We start from the raw sequence: 15819 nt of genomic DNA, 5'->3' as shown, positions 1-15819 counted from the left end.
ACCCCAAAAACAAAAAGAAAAGAAGGTTTACCTGGTTCAGATCAAAGATATCAAACACTCGTTTAATGTATAGGTCTCCCTGTGGATCCAGCCCTTGAAGATCCAAAAGTTTCTTGAATTCATGCAGACTAAGCAGCCCAGATGGACATTCTCTCATAAATTTGCTGTAATAATGGTGCATCTGTGCAGGGGGATCTGGTACAGATTCTTGGGAGCCCATGTTGTTACACAGTAAGCGTCCCTTTTTGTCTGTTCACATTTCTATCTCCCAGGTTCAAAGTCTTGCTCATGACCACAGCTCAGGTTAATATGGCTTTTAAATGGCTACGTTAAACATCTTACAGCATAAGTTTCTATTTTTATGTAGTGCCTATCTCTACTCATGAGATTACCTTTAATGCCCAAGTCTAAAATAGATGGGATTTCAAATTGTGGCAAAGAGCACCATGGTCAAATTATAGTTCACCATGCTTCCATTGACTACAAACATGCCTGTTATTAAAAAAATAAAGAGGATATTATAAAAGTGATTGATTTTGAATTATGTACAAACCATTAACAACACACAGAGTCTAATTCTGGAATAGTTGTAAGGAATATCTATAATTTTTGCTGCAAATAAGGATGGAAAAGTTGAGAGTGCAAACAGCAATACCTGTAATTACGTCCTCTTTGCTGTAAGTGGATTAAGCCTTTCTAAAAATTGAGCCCTGTGGATTCCTCCTTGATGTACTTTTTATCATATATATGCTGTGTGGGATCTTGTATTTATGTGCAAATCATATCCTATTTCTTCCCTCTCAGCATGGGTTTCCAGACGTGGTGTTGGTCAGCAGCCTTGTAACAGAATTTGAGTGGAAGATGAATGTTTTACAGGAACTTCCTTAACAGGACTCAACTTAGTCTGGTAAGTAAATTAAAAACAGGTTTGCTCTTGGTCAGTGCTGTAGTCCTGCTTTTTATTTTACAGCTTTCAGGAGCTGAATTCCTTCTTCCTCCATAGGCTCAGGGAAGGGGTTAGGTATCAGTAATACTTCTGTACTGATTAGCTTTTATACAAGGAGATGAGCAGCTCAGGGGCGTTACTATAGGCCAAAGAAATGAGGAGCTATAAATAACAGTGTGAATATGTAGAATGTTAGTGATACAGAAACAAGACACTGCCACTCATCCTTTCCATTTATAATCAGGGGAGTTTAAGAGCACAGTCCTGTGAGGTGGTGAATGCCCATGAAAAATGGCAACCATTCTCCAGTCTGAATTCAGTCAGAGAACAATGACAGGATCAGGTCAGTTTTTGAGAAGGACTCCCATACTCCTAATGGTCTGTGCTTCAGCTCTCTCCACAAGGACATCAACAAGTTTATTATCATATACTTCAAAATATGGCATTTGAGTAAGAAACCTTGGACAATTCTCAGGTGCCAATGAACCTCTGAAGACCAAACAGAAAGATACAGACATTGCCATCACTTGAGCCCAAACTGGTTCAATAGGCAAAGAACATAGAACAAAGTAGATAGTCAGTGTGTTGCCTTTTCTGCAGAGACCACATCCCAGCCCTAGACCTGCTGTGTGATCCCAATGAGTGAGAGATGATGGGAACACACCCTGTGTAGGCATTTCATCTGCAGGTGTGTGCTGGATAGAACACTGAGAGTGAATGAAGGGGATGCAAGGACAAGGGAGGTGAAAGGAAAGCAGACCAACCTCTTGGGGATGGACAGTCTGATGACAATTCTGAACTTTCTTCTTCAGCCATCCTGCCCTGCTCTTAAAGAAATGACCAGTGATTATGTCAAACAGCAAAGACAGGTATCATGTTTTAACCTCAAGTGGCAACTGAGTACTGTAGGAAGCTGTGCTCTCACTCTCACCCCATCCTGCCCCTGGTGGGATGGAGAGAAGAATAGGAAAAAAACTGGTAGAACTAGTGAGTTTAGATAGGAATAGTTTAATAATTGAAATAAAATAATATAGTAACTAATAATAATAATGCAGGAGAGGAATAAAACCCAAGACAAACCAGTGGTGTACACTACACTACTCACCACCCTCTAAGAGATGCCCAGTCTGTCCCTGAGCAGCAATTGGCCCCTCCCAGCTCCCCTAAGTTTATATATTTAGCATGGCATTCCATGGTATGGAGTATCCCTTTGGCCAGTTTGGGTCAGCTGTCTTGGCTGTGATCCCTCCCAGCTTCTTATGTACCTCCTCAATGGCAGAGCATGAGACACTGAAAAGTCCTTTACTTAGGATAAACACTACACAGCAACAACAAAAGCATCAGTGTGTTATCAATATTACTCCTACTAAATCAAAAATTGTACCAGATACTAGGAAGAAAATTAACTCTATCCCAGATGAAACCAAGACAACAGAGTGTCAGAAACAAGACAAGCAGGCTGAAAATAAGAACTATCCATCAATAAGTCACCCAGTGCTAGTCATCCTTCCTCTTTTCTTTCTTTCTCCTGGGCAATAACAGTTCCCTTCCATATCTTCACATGATCTTGTACAGACACTGGTCACTGGATTTCATTCTAGGCACAGGGAACTTGGGAGTTGCTCACACATACTGATCCCTCTACCCTCCCTCCTCTTTTCTCCCCCTGAAAAAATCATACATTACTTCTGTTTGTTGCTTCCAAATAGCAAGTCTTGGGGAAGTGTGCCCAGAGTGATTGAGGCACATGAGAGACTGCTGCACTGCCTTAAAGAAAGGCCTTAGAAGTCCAACTTTGTGTCAGATTTTGTACATTCTGGCAAAAGACTTTTAAGAGAATGCTAAGTCAAGGTTGGAATGCTTTTAAAGTAATACCTTTTTTCAGAATCCCTTCAGCTTAATAGGAATAACTAAAACACCTGTAAAGACAGCAAAAATGCCTGGGTAAAAAATGATCTGATTTACAGTTCTGTCTCACAGCATCCCTCACCTTTAGCAGGGGACTAGAACGGTATAATTTGGTTGATATAACATCTGACATAAAAAGAAAGGTGAGTTTTATGGGGCACAAAAAGACAAAAATTTATAACCCTCTGCATAGTCTGACGGCACTTAATGAGCTACAGACAAAGCATGTGCTGAGACAGTAGAAATTCTATAGAAATAATCTGTTCCAGAAGTCAAGGGCATTGGAGCATTTCTATTTATAAATAAATATAGAAAATTGATAACAATGTGGAGCCAAACAGAATAAATTAATATAGCAAAGACATATCAAGGAATGCTGAAACAATCGGTGTACAGACTACTTTGTGTATAGAAAAGACAGTGAAACAATTCCTGATGAGCTATCTGTACCAAACAAAGCTGATTCTTAAAGGTGAAGATAAAATTACAGAATCTATTGATATGCCAAGAACCTTTCTGGAACCTGCACAATTTCCTGGGAATCAAAAAAATCATATAAACAGACAAAATTGGGACTACACACTTACCTTGAAAATGCTAGTTCCATAATAAAGATTTTTGGTTCAAGGACAATCAATGCAACAACATAGGCACACAGAAAATGCACAATGCAGGTAAAGCAAAACTGTCTCTGTAGGGAACCATGAGAAAAAAAGAACAGATTCCTTAGTTCTGCTCTGAAAATGGTTTACAAGTTCTTAGTTTTAGAAGATATCATGTAATTTAGATTTCTTTACAAGTGAAAAAAGGTAGTTTTTTGACAGAGGTTGAAAATAGAGTTTGAGCCTTTAAAAATAAAAACCCACATCACAATGAGAGAAATGGCAGATTTGTCTTTACAAATAAGCTGTGGGTCTGCTATTAGGTAAAACTAGCACTGGGAGATAAAAGAAACAATAGGAAGGATTCCACTGATTGAAGAATGGAAAAAGATACTTGCTTTTACAAATAAACTTTAGGGTTGCTGATAAATTAAATTGGATATTGAAAGATGAAAGAAACAATGGGGAAAAACCCTAAATTCCATAAGAATTAAAAAATTCCATAAGAATTAAAAAATTCCATAAGAATTAAAAATTAAAAATTAAAATTAGAGAGAAATCTTCGGTAATCAGGTGTTTCGGGAAGTCTGTACCTCTCAAATACCTCAGCCAATGGGAAAGAGAAAAGCGAAATGCGGCTGGGAAATTAGGATAAAAAGTGAGGCTGCATCCTCCAAAAATTCGAGAGATCCCAGGGGAATGCCCCATGACCTCTGCCTTTATTTGAATAAAGTAAAAGGACTCCTCTGTCTCCTTTTTGGACATAAACCTCTCATGTTTGTGGATTAATTTTCCTAACAACAACAAAACAAAACTTCCCAGCAGGGTGATCAAGGACAAACTTGAAATATAAAAAAAGCAGAAAACTAAAATAATAAAGATGACTTTCTCTTGGGTATTGTGAAAACAGTGGTACCTTGGCAGTAGGCAGCCCGTACTACATCCCTGTGTTGTGGAGCAAGGAGGACACACATCTTTCCCCTCTGATGGATGCAGCTGAACGCTACCTCTTTGAAGTGTAATACAACAAAGAGAACTACTATTGTATGAAGTGGCAAATGCCAAGTTTTATATGTATTTGAATAAAAAGCTTATATACAGATTTTTGTCTAAATTCATGTCATCTTTGCCAATTAACTTCTTGCATCTGCTCCAGCTCAATCGGCCTCACTTTCTGTTTCCTTCCTTGGCAATTTCTATGTGGTGTTTTCTCTGAAAAAAAGCCACATCTCTCACTTGTGTGATTCACCTTGTGCCTCTATACTTTGCTCCATTTCTCTCTTTCTCCATCCCTCTCTTTCCAGCACTCCATTGCTATCAAGTTCTGGATCCTACCAGTGCTGGGTGCATATGGAGATCTGCCACTGCTCATTTCAGTAGCAGAGGGGCTCTGTGTGGGCAGGACCAGAGGAAGCACCATTGCAGGCATTCCCATGTCCCTGACTTCAGAGCATGGTTTTCTTCCCCCTATCCTGCCATGTCCCTCTAGTACCTTCCAACTCCCCATAGGCATGTGGCCACTCATCATCTGTAGCCAACTTCAGAGTCCATTTATGTCTCTTAAGGTAGATGCAACCTACCTCCCAGCTCAAGCAGATCTGGTTGAGGTGTTTTCAGGGAGACTACCTAGACAGCCCAAATGGACAAGACATAAAATTTTGGAAAGAGAAGGCTATCCTCCCAGAAAAGCTGAAATGACCTATCCTAGTGAGAAAATTTACCTCTGAAGGCTTTCACTGTTAAGGGTTTTTTCTTTTTTCGTTGTTTGCTTTTTTTGATTTTTAAGACCCAAACTATTAGGACCCAACCATCACCATCTTCTCCCTACGGACTACTCTACAGTTTTCTAACAATTTGAATGAGTGTTTAGCTTCTAAAAGCTTCCTCTGCATTTCTTCTATGCATGATACAAGGAGGATGACCAAGCTGACCTTTTTTTCTTTTATCTTCATGAGAATGTAGCTTGCTTTTAAGGGCTGTACTTCTCTCCTTTATAAACCAGAAAGATTTTGCCCCACTGAGACAAATTTCTAGTAGGACACAACCCCCAGCCCTAGGTAAGAGGACTCACAAATTCTTACTAACTCAAGAGTGGGGATGGGGAAAAGAGAGGTCATTGCTGCTTTCTCTGGCATTTAAACCCTGGCACCATTGTGGGACACACAAATGCTGAATTATTCTTTCATTGAAAACACTGGTCATGCACTGGCCCAACTTTGCTAGTTCACAGCCACATTACTTGTATGCTTCCTACCATAGTTGCACAAACAATTAACTCCTTGAGTTTTTGTATAGCTTTAAAACTGATAAAGAAAGCAGTGACCATTAAAGCAATACATCTGTAAGAGCCTATTAGGTCTGATTTCTTTTTGTAGTACTGCTTCATTATTCCTGACATGGAGATTAGGAGTATAGCTCAGTGAAACATATCTTGGTGATGAGAAAGTCAACTGTGCTTATCTTAGTTGTGCAGAGCCCAGTCTAAGAGGGTTTTTTGGTCATCAAACCAGTTACAGATGTAATTTTGTGGGTGTTGGCTACAGTGTGCCTGTACCTATAAATAACCAGCCAAGCAAGCATAATGAAATAACAAGTCTTACCCTTTCCACAGAACCATTTGTAGTGCCGTTCCTTTAGTTTCAATGATTATGGGAAGTGCTCTGAGATACCAATTTTACATTTTCCATTTTTTAGTTCATAAGTAACAATGAAGACCCACTGCTGAAGCTGTTATTTTCATCAAAGTTTCTAGCTGCCAAAGAGGTGCATCCTCCTTTTTCAGGAGAATAAGTCAGGAATACTTTCTTTTAGTAGCTATTGTGAATTCATTGATTTTCCTAAACTCACTTGTAAAGAATTTTTTCCAGGGAACTGCAAGTGGGACTAACAATCCCTGCTATTGCTAACCTGCTACTTTTCAGTGGTCTTATTAGAAATGAAGTGAAAGAGTCCTCTCATCCAGAGAAAATCTGAGAGGCCAATGAAATGTCCTGGCTCCAACTGGGACAACTAAGAAGAAAAAAATCATGGAACTTTTCCATGCTGATGAACTAGATGGGAGATCTCCAGAAATCTTCATGTTAATGGTAATAGATCCAAATACACTCTCACCCCCAACAATGTTTTGATGCCACAGCTTGTTTTTGTGAAGGCTTTCAACTTAGACAAATTGGATTTTTCCAGTTAATAATGTTACATATAGATCCTTAAACAACTCTAAATCCTGGTTTCCTGTTTTTAGCTGCCTACACAGCACGGCTATTTGCAAGAAATCTGAATTTTATTTTTAATTTTTTTTCTTTATAGCAATAGAGTCCCCTGAGTTAAGCACTTTGGAAAAAGGAAAGCCAAGCCAATAGCAAACATTTAATTAAAAGATGAGTCTGTCTTCCCTAATTAGGGGCCGTTGTTTTGATTGGAGACGTTTTCCTTCCTGCTGCCTGAAGTCTTTTCCCGAAGTGAGCAGACGCTGAGCCACTGGCATCGCCTAGTGGCCTGGGCTCGCAAGACAAGGGCTCGTGTTCCTGCTAAAGAGCGCCCTGGTATTTCTGGGTTCAGTAATCCCTGTTCCAGTGCTTTTCTGGAACACTGGAGAGGCTTTGTGAAGAGACACCTCCAGGGGTTGGATCTTGAGGCTGCCACTGCCAGCCCTCTCTCCCTCTCACTGCAGTGAGCAAACAACCATATTTATTCCTGTGTGTTGTTTCTGTCCAACTATCAGCTCTCTTTCTGATGGAGAATGAATCTCTGGTTAAGATTTTAACAATCTTTTCAACAATTTTTCCCCGTAGCTGGCATTTCAGTTCCACAAGGGTTTCAATTAATGTACAAAGAAGGGGTGAGGCACTATTTCCTCCTTCCACTCCTTGAACATTTATTCCCAATCTCTTTATACTTGTGCCTTGATTTTGTAAATTTTACTTTTTTTACATTTCACTTGTTTCTTCCCTCCCCTCAAAAGCTGTTATCTACTTATTCCTGTTTATTCCTGTTTTTTATTTGACTGCACTTATAAATTCTTTCAATTTATCTTCTTGAAGTAAAAAAATCTTTCTGATCTATGCAAAAATTGGAGTCTGCCTGCGTTCCACCACCTAGCCTTAAAAGTTGTTTTTTATAAGAGGTGAATAGGGAAGTAAAACAGGTTTGCTCAGCTCAGCTGCATAATTCTTTTACAAGCTTTCTAAATAAGAAAAAAATGCTATGATAAAATAAAGAAGAAAACCAGCAAAGATTCATTGTAACTGTCTGAAAATGCAGCTCTGAACAGAATTTACTTTAGAAATGGTGGGGAAAATAATTTTGAAAAAGGAGCCTGAAGACAAAAATATTCACACAACCCACCTGTAGTGAAAGGGGAAAACCTGAGGGTTTTAAGGCTCTCATCCATCCCCACCTACAAGGAAACAAACTCGTTTAAGAGATTTTTAAAGAGCTTGTCAATAGGTGGGTCCTTCTCTTTGTCTGGAGTGACTTTGACATGTTCTCAGGTGCTTCTGCAGGGACTCTCTTGAAGACAAAACATTTATGCTTATGTTATATAAGAGCTTGTGTCAGGTTTGCAGCCTTGGTACTCTTGCTAGACTTGAAATAGACAATACACCATCATTAGCATCGGGAAAAAAATGTTCAGATCTCACAGAAATGTCTCACAGAAAACATCAGGTTATTTAAATACAAACATGGGTGAAGTTCACATGACAGCACCTGAAGAAAGGGTATAAATCAGAGCTAGTGATATTTGGGAAGGGAACTTATTACAGGAAACAGATTCTTCATGGCTCTCCAATTAAAAGTACATACTTCAATTTAACATCCCATCTAAACCAAGCATGGTATAAGTACTTTTCCTAATATAATCCTAAGGTTAAAAACAACTAGCAACATGTCTTTATGTATATAATTCTGAAACAGCAAGGGCATGGGGAGACACTAAAAAGTAATCATATTGCTTCATTTGCATAATCCACTTAACACACATGTTCTGTTCACAGGCTTAGTGATGGGTTTTCAGAAAATAAAGTGATAGAAATTTGAATATTTAAAGCATAGCACTTTTGTTATCATAGAAACTGGAAGCTGACAGAGTCATCTTCAGCAATTTCAGGTTCAGGGAGAAGCTTGCCTTCACATAAGTTTGTTGTTTGCTTGGAATCTCACTTCCTAAAATCTAAATGCATGCATGCTGCAAGAAATTTAATCTCAAATTCTTTTCCTCATCCACTAATGTCATAGATCTGACAGTGATTTTTACCACCATGGCAGCAGAGAAAATTTGATCCTCGATGAGAGAAAATTAATATGCAGAAAATCAGGGCAGAGTGTGTTTGGAGGGGACAGGGTGAAGAAAACAAAAGAAAACTAATGGTGCAATTTTCAATGTCAAAATAAAATGGCATTATGGCTTTTTACATCTATACGTGTTATGCCACTTCAGAACCTTGATTTACGTGTAGGATTTTTTCATAAACTGATTTAAAAAAAAATCTGTTAAGCAAGAGTTAGTTTCTACTGACTCAGGTAAGTTGTTTTTCCCTTGATGTATGAGGCAGGGCAGAGAGACTTGGTTCATCTAACTTGGAAAGAGCTGAGTCATCTCGAAAATTCTTTGTCTCTGCTAAGCATGGAAAGGAGTCTTGAGCTGGACTTGTGCATTAAGACCAGAATCCAGACGACAAATTCTTTTCCATTGTACTCTGCCTGAGCCTTGCTCTCGTTAGAAATGTTGATGCAGTCAGAATGACCAAAAATACTATGAGGATACTGTTACTGAGAAAGCCATGCCAAGCCATAGAACTCACAAATGCATTTCTCTGGGCAAGCTGGTATGAGCAGAGCTCATTCTGCTTGTTATGTGAAGCAGTCCCCTAAACCAGCCTGAAGCCCCACAGAATGAGTTCACAGAAAACATAAATTACAACAGATAAATATACACATCATGTCTAACGAAACAGATGCAGTGTAAATGCCAAAGAGGAAACTTATGAAATCCTGGCACATTGTTTGAGAGATCCTGGTTCTCGTTTGCCACAGGGTTTTCAATGAGGCTTTCACAAGACTTTATTCAAGGCAAGAGAAGAATAAAACTGAGCTACAGCTTATCTAGATGCTATGTGTTGTATCTGAATAATGTAGGTATACTCTTGCCATTTAATAAAAAAATAGACTTTTAAATTATAATTTAAAGGAAGAACGTAAAACATTCTAATAAAATATTCTGGTTCACTTGATTCATTTTCCTAAGTGTTTAAGTCTTTCCAACTACTAAAATATACAAATAGATTGGGCAGGGATTAAAACTTGCCAGCCGTTTTTCTGGGAATGGAAGCCCCATTCTTCATCTTATTTCCATCTCCAAATGGATATAGACTATACAATCTTATTTAACTGACGATTCTAAATGTGCCATTCCTGTTCTGCCTTCTAAATAACTTTGCCTGGTCCTATTGCTGCAGCTGAGCAACAGATCAATTAAGAAAGCACACAATAAAATCTATTCCTCAGATTAGTAGTAGCTAGTAGATGATTGTTACAGCATCTTGCAGAACAGGAAATGAACATCAGCTATTTAGTGGGAGCACATTATTAAATAATGAAGTTTTAAGCCTAGCAAAAGCAGTTTTACAGTGGATTTTATGAAGCCCTAAAGGCCAAATCATTGTTAAATTTCATTAAAATGGGGGGAAGAGTTCCAAACTGATAAAAAACTGAAGCATCTTTTTCTGTCTAACATGGTATATTAATTAAAAAAGCCCTTCTGGGAATAGCAAAACAAAAGGCTTGACCCATACAAACTATGTCTTTTGTCTCCTAAAACACCAAATGCTGGTACCCCAGCTCCATCCTGTATTTTCTCTAGGCAAAAGAAAACAAGTGCCTGATCATTTTGTCAGCCAACTGTTGCCTTAAACAATGAATAAAAGCTTAATTCTGCATGAATGAGGCATTCATTCTGGGTGTGTCCCTGCTACCCAGCTGCCAAATTTTATGAAAACATTAGGAAGTGATTAACTGAAATGCCTACTCTTTGAAATTTGGTGGAAATACACCAATTGATTAAAAAGTTCTGGGGATACCAGAGAAAGGGATGAGAGATTGATTGGTAGCAGGAGTCTAACTGATGTGTATATAGCCTGAGAAGTTTAAGGCACACATCTTAATATTCCTCAGATGACTTGAGCAAACTGCTCCATGGGTAATAAGCTAGTTGTTGTGGGAGAAAGGCATGTAGGAACTTCTAAAATACTAACAACACCAAAAAGATGTTCCCTCATAAAATAAAAAGCCAAAATCCCCAACACCCAAAGCTCCCCACATTTTTCAAGATCACTGAAGTGTCAAGGGCTTTTTGCAGTGCAAAAATGCTTAAACATTAATGCTTAAACAAACTGGAAATGTTCAAACAACTTAAACTGGAAAAGCTCTTAGGTGAGCTCAGACACTGTCCATGCGCGCTGTCCAGGAACGTTAGCATTCATAAAGCTTTTCTGGAGAACTTAATGCATCAAATTTTTAATTCAAAAGAGCACAGCAAATTAACAATTTCTGCCAGTCAGGGAAACTGGAAGTTTGCTCATCATCTGTAATTAGCACATTTATTGAGTAGGTGATACTACTTAATCAAATTTCAGTATGATTTACCATCCAGTAATTGGCGGTGGGAAGACCCTTCATTTTATAGGAAGAGTCCTTGAGGATTATGGAAGAAAGAATTACATAATTCCAAAAAAGAAAGCTGAATTGGGAGTGGAGATATCTATGGAAACACAAGAAAACCGTGGCACAGAGGCACTGTTGCATGTAAAAACACACAAGGTACCTTATACTCTCAGCATTTTCTGAAATAAGTATAATTAATTACATAATTCTGTATCTCTGAACTCATTGAGATAAAAAATGTGGGTAGAGAACATTAATGCTTTATTTTTTTTTATATATTTTTTTATACCAAGATGGGGCCATATGTTCTATTAGCTGAAAGCTTAGTTTGTATTATTGACAATTCAGCCTAAACCTAATTTCTGTGACTCTTTCAGGGATTACAGATGACTCTTCACTCCTTTTGTCACATTTGGTAGAAAGTGTTACTGTGGCTTAAGGGGAAAATAACTCTGGGTGAGTCTCGTGGCCAGCAGAAACCTGTACGAAGGCTGCATTGGAATAACATAAGACAGCAATGCATCTAACAGCTGCTGGACAGGTCTTTAGCAGGACCTAGGATGTTAAGCATTAAAACTGGGATGATGGATCAAAACCAAACAGATGTGCCTTTGGAAAAGGGGGATTGACTGATACCGAATTAGGCCACAGAAGGTGTTCAGAATGAATCTCGCGACAGAAGGAATCATGTTGTGCCTATGTTGCATAAACTGAAAACATTAATACCTATGGATCCAGCTGAACACTCACTGCCTTAGAAAGATTTTTCAAGCAGCTATATAAATAAAAAATTCAATTATTAATGCACACTGAAAATAACTATAAAAATCTGGTTTTCAAAGATGAGAAACCATTAGCATGTATTAGAATGACTGTATGAAACTTTCAAATTGGCTGAATGTACTGGGAACAAAGCATTCAACATTATTTGCCAGCCATTCTTGGTTATCTGCTTGGAGTTTTCTATTGAATCCCTTCAATTACCTCTGAGCAGGGAGTTTGCAGCTCACTGAGACATGTCTCTGAGTGCATCAAATGATACAGCCATAAGAAAGCCCAGAAGTCAAGAATGAATTCTTACCTTATTCATGTCAAATGTGTGAAATACTTGTTCAACATAGTTGTTAGCTTCAGGAGTAAGTCCATGTAGATCTAGGACATGCTTAAATTCATGCAGGCAAAGCTGTCCAGATGGGCATTCCTTCATAAACTTTGTGTACCAGTGATGAATTTCCATAGCATTAATGTCATCTGCTGATCCAGCAGCACCCATTGCATCAAACATACCAGGTAATCTTTTTCAGTATCAATTCATCCAAATGTTGATTCTTCCTTCCAAACAATGATCATTCAAACACCAACTCTGCCTTTGAGAGCTACTTTAAACCTCTTACAGATCACTACCAAGATAGAGTAAGTAAATATAGCACCCTAGAAAGATTACTGGCACCCAGTTTTAGTACCCTGTGGTTTTAGCAGCTAATTAGAGTCTTTGTGCACAGTCAGTCTGCAGAGCCTCAGATGAACTGATTATACCAGTTCTCATCTTGTACTGGCATCTGTGGTGCTAAAGGTGTTTAAACTGGATGAATATTGAAAAAGCAACAGGCAGGAACTTTGAGGATAGTTTCTAAACCTTCATTTTTACAATTTATAAAGTTTTGACAAAAACTTAGAACCATTTTAATACTTGTATACATTTTGTGCAGCTGACTTTTCATTTTTATTATTTCTGTATATATGGTGATCCAAATCTTACCTTACAGGTCAGAACTGCAACACAATTTGACTTGGATAACCTGAAAAAACTGAAAGTAGCTGTATACTAAACACAAAAAACTTGTTGTCTTTAGACAGCAGTTCTACTAGCAACTGAGTCTCCTGTAAGCCAATGTTGTCTTGAAAATTGCTTCCCCACTGACATTGCTCTTTCAATCCCATCCTTTCCCTTCCCTTAGGCCAGCAGAAGAGTTTGTGATAGCACTTGGGGACAAGTGTTAGAACAGATCCATGGAAAAGCTTGCAATAAGACTGAATATGAATAAATATAGTTAGCTTTAGAAAACATTGCTTACATTTTTGCATTGCCTGGTGTCACAATAGTGGGTTTTACAAGAGAACAGAAAAAGTGAAGGTGGAAAAGGGTGGCCAGCAGTATGGGGGGTGCAGGACTGCTGCTTCTGCTGCTTCAAAATTGTTTGTGGAAACTTGTAGTATCATAATGGCTGTGCTGTATTGCAGTACATAGCAATGTACAGGTTTACAGCATTTAAGCCCTACAGCAGATACTATGGCATACAGTAGTTTGAAACTAAACTGATGGAACGTAAAAGTACAGCTGTTCCACCTAAGGCTACTGCCAAGGTGCTGGTCTCACCAGTGGCCCTGCAGTGATGTCTCACCCGAGGAAGCTGAGCACCACTTGAGCAGCTTTGCTCTGGAGAGCAGGGCACAGTCCCATTGTCCTCAAGTGCTGTGCAGCTGCATGAGATCAATCTTCCTCTGGCCGAGGCTCCTGCTTGCTCAGTTGCAAAAGCAGTGTCACCAGTCAGGAGAGACAAATTTGGTCTCAAGATGGCGAAGGAACTGAACGCTACTGTTGGACATATCATGAGTCCTGGTTTTCAGGTGCCAGGAGTGATGAGCATTGTGGTGGTGCATCCATGGGGTGTGCACTAGTGGCAGAACCAGCTGGGCAGGCTGCCTCTGATACATAAGGTTTAGGGCCACGGCATGCAGGTTCATGTGGTCCTCCAGTATTTTTAGGCAAATAAAGAGCTGTGATGTTCTACTCATGTAAGATCTGAATTGCAAGATATTTTTCAGAAACAGGTATCAGCCTTCAGTGTAAAAGGGCAACAAGCTGGGCTGTTGCTGGAACAGACTTTCAGCACAAATTTGCTCCTGTGTTGCATAAGCCAGAGTCTGCAGCTATTCAGGGCAATGCTGCTGAGGAGGGAGAGGAGGGGGAAAAAAGTGCACATGGATGCCTGGAAGACTTCAACAGAGACATATACTGTAGTTTTATTAAAATGTGATTTTTTTTTCCTAATCTCTGCTTATTCCTTGCATCACTTTTAATAGTCTCCCCAGAGCAAAAATAGCTGCCCACTAACATCGTGTCTGTTGTAAGATCAAGACCTTCAATACTGAGAAGCAGCAGGGATTTTCTTTATGAAATACTGAATAAAACCGGAATCTGAAACATGTGAATTGGTATTTAGAAATATGTCACTTCAAAATATCCCTAGCAGGCAAAAAATGCCATATTATAACAACAATCTAAATTTATAATCTAAATAATAATACTTTATAATCTAAATAAAAAAGAACAGCAAGCAAAAGAAAGGTAGCTTAAAATAGCAATCTTCAGTCTTTTATTGTTTTTCATAAAATTTAAATTTTCAGTAGTTAGGAATTGGAAATGCCAAAACAGAATTTCCCAAGTGTATATCTACCAAATTTCTTGTTCAATGAAAAAGGAAGTTTTAAAAAACTCAAATGTTACTCAATATTCTTTTGCCCTGCTCCCCTGCCCTCCCGAAATAACAGCAGTGTTCAAAGGAAAAAAAATCAAAGCTTTGAACCACAGGTTTCAGAAGCCATAGACAATTATTTTGTACATATTCATTTTCAAACTTTCTTCTGAAAAAAGCAACAGCATAAATGGGAATATTAAGAAATAAGCCATCTCAGTCCTTGAAAATGTGCATATTTCCTTCAGATAGCACGGAAGACTCTCTGAACTCTGTTGTTATTGTCCTTCTGGATGACAAGGTAAAAATGTCAGAAAAATCTACATTTTATTTAAATAACTCTTTATGATAATCATCAAGATATTCTAAATTATCTATTTGATAAATCTGAAAAAAACCCATCAAATTTTAATGTGGAATATTTGAAAAAGTAAGCATATGAACAAGCGTTACATGCTTATCAGCAAAGGTCATTATTTAAAAAGAATTAAAAGAAAACATGAGAAGACTTCAAGAAGCAGTGCAATAAACCAGACTAAAATGGAAACATGGAAGCCAGAATTAGGTGCAAGTAGGAGAAGAAGCTGCTTTTCAAGGAGTTCTTGGCCACGTTCCTGCTAGAATAGCTTTACTAAGGGAGTGATGAAGTGCACACAGATTAGAAGGGCTATGCTGGCAACACTGTTCTTTTTAGCCATTTAATATCCTCACTTTCACTCTGAGGAAAAGTTACTTCTCTATTTAAAACACAATTTTCTCAGACCTATTGCATGTCTACATCCACGTTAGCTGGGGAGTACATTTTTTCATGTGTACTACCCTCCAACAAAAGTCCAGAAGTGGAATGAGGGAGAATGTAGAGGTAGGGAACTCTCTTTGTAGATCTGCAAGCAATGTAATACAAAAGGGAGGAAAGGCAGATGGAAAAGAAAAGCAACACCTATCAAAGGGCTGAATGCAAGGTGCTTCAAGAAAGAATAAAAAAAAGTATATATTAAATTCTGCCAGAAATGTGAGGCCTGAAAAGAAAAAACTGAACTTATGTTTACAGTAAAAAACAAAATTTAGTTCCAATTACTTAAATCCAGTATCAATGGTTACACACACGGAAACCCATTGCCTATTGAGCAGTGTCTCTTTCAAATAGGCATGTGCTTATTTGCCTCTGAATACGATTGTCAAGAACCACCTGGAAATGTCACCTGGAACCTCCTAGCCCTGTTCCATT

The 15819-nt window shown here is 38.5% G+C and overlaps 1 protein-coding gene across 1 annotated transcript in view; it reads right to left on the bottom strand.

The window, feature by feature from the left end:
- Positions 1-12400, bottom strand: part of GUCA1C (guanylate cyclase activator 1C) — a 36910-nt gene extending 24510 nt beyond the window's left edge. Inside the window, exon 1 of the mRNA XM_036388195.2 lies at positions 12197-12400. Coding sequence (XP_036244088.2) covers positions 12197-12400 — 204 coding nt within the window. The remainder of the gene's footprint in view (positions 1-12196) is intronic.
- Between the last annotated feature and the right edge of the window lie 3419 nt (positions 12401-15819).

This window comes from Molothrus ater, chromosome 2 (genome assembly GCF_012460135.2).
Source record: "Molothrus ater isolate BHLD 08-10-18 breed brown headed cowbird chromosome 2, BPBGC_Mater_1.1, whole genome shotgun sequence".
In the NCBI taxonomy this organism is placed as follows: Eukaryota; Metazoa; Chordata; class Aves; order Passeriformes; family Icteridae; genus Molothrus; species Molothrus ater.
The sequence above is the reverse complement of the archived record's forward strand: the minus strand, read 5'-3'. Positions and strand labels throughout refer to the sequence as shown.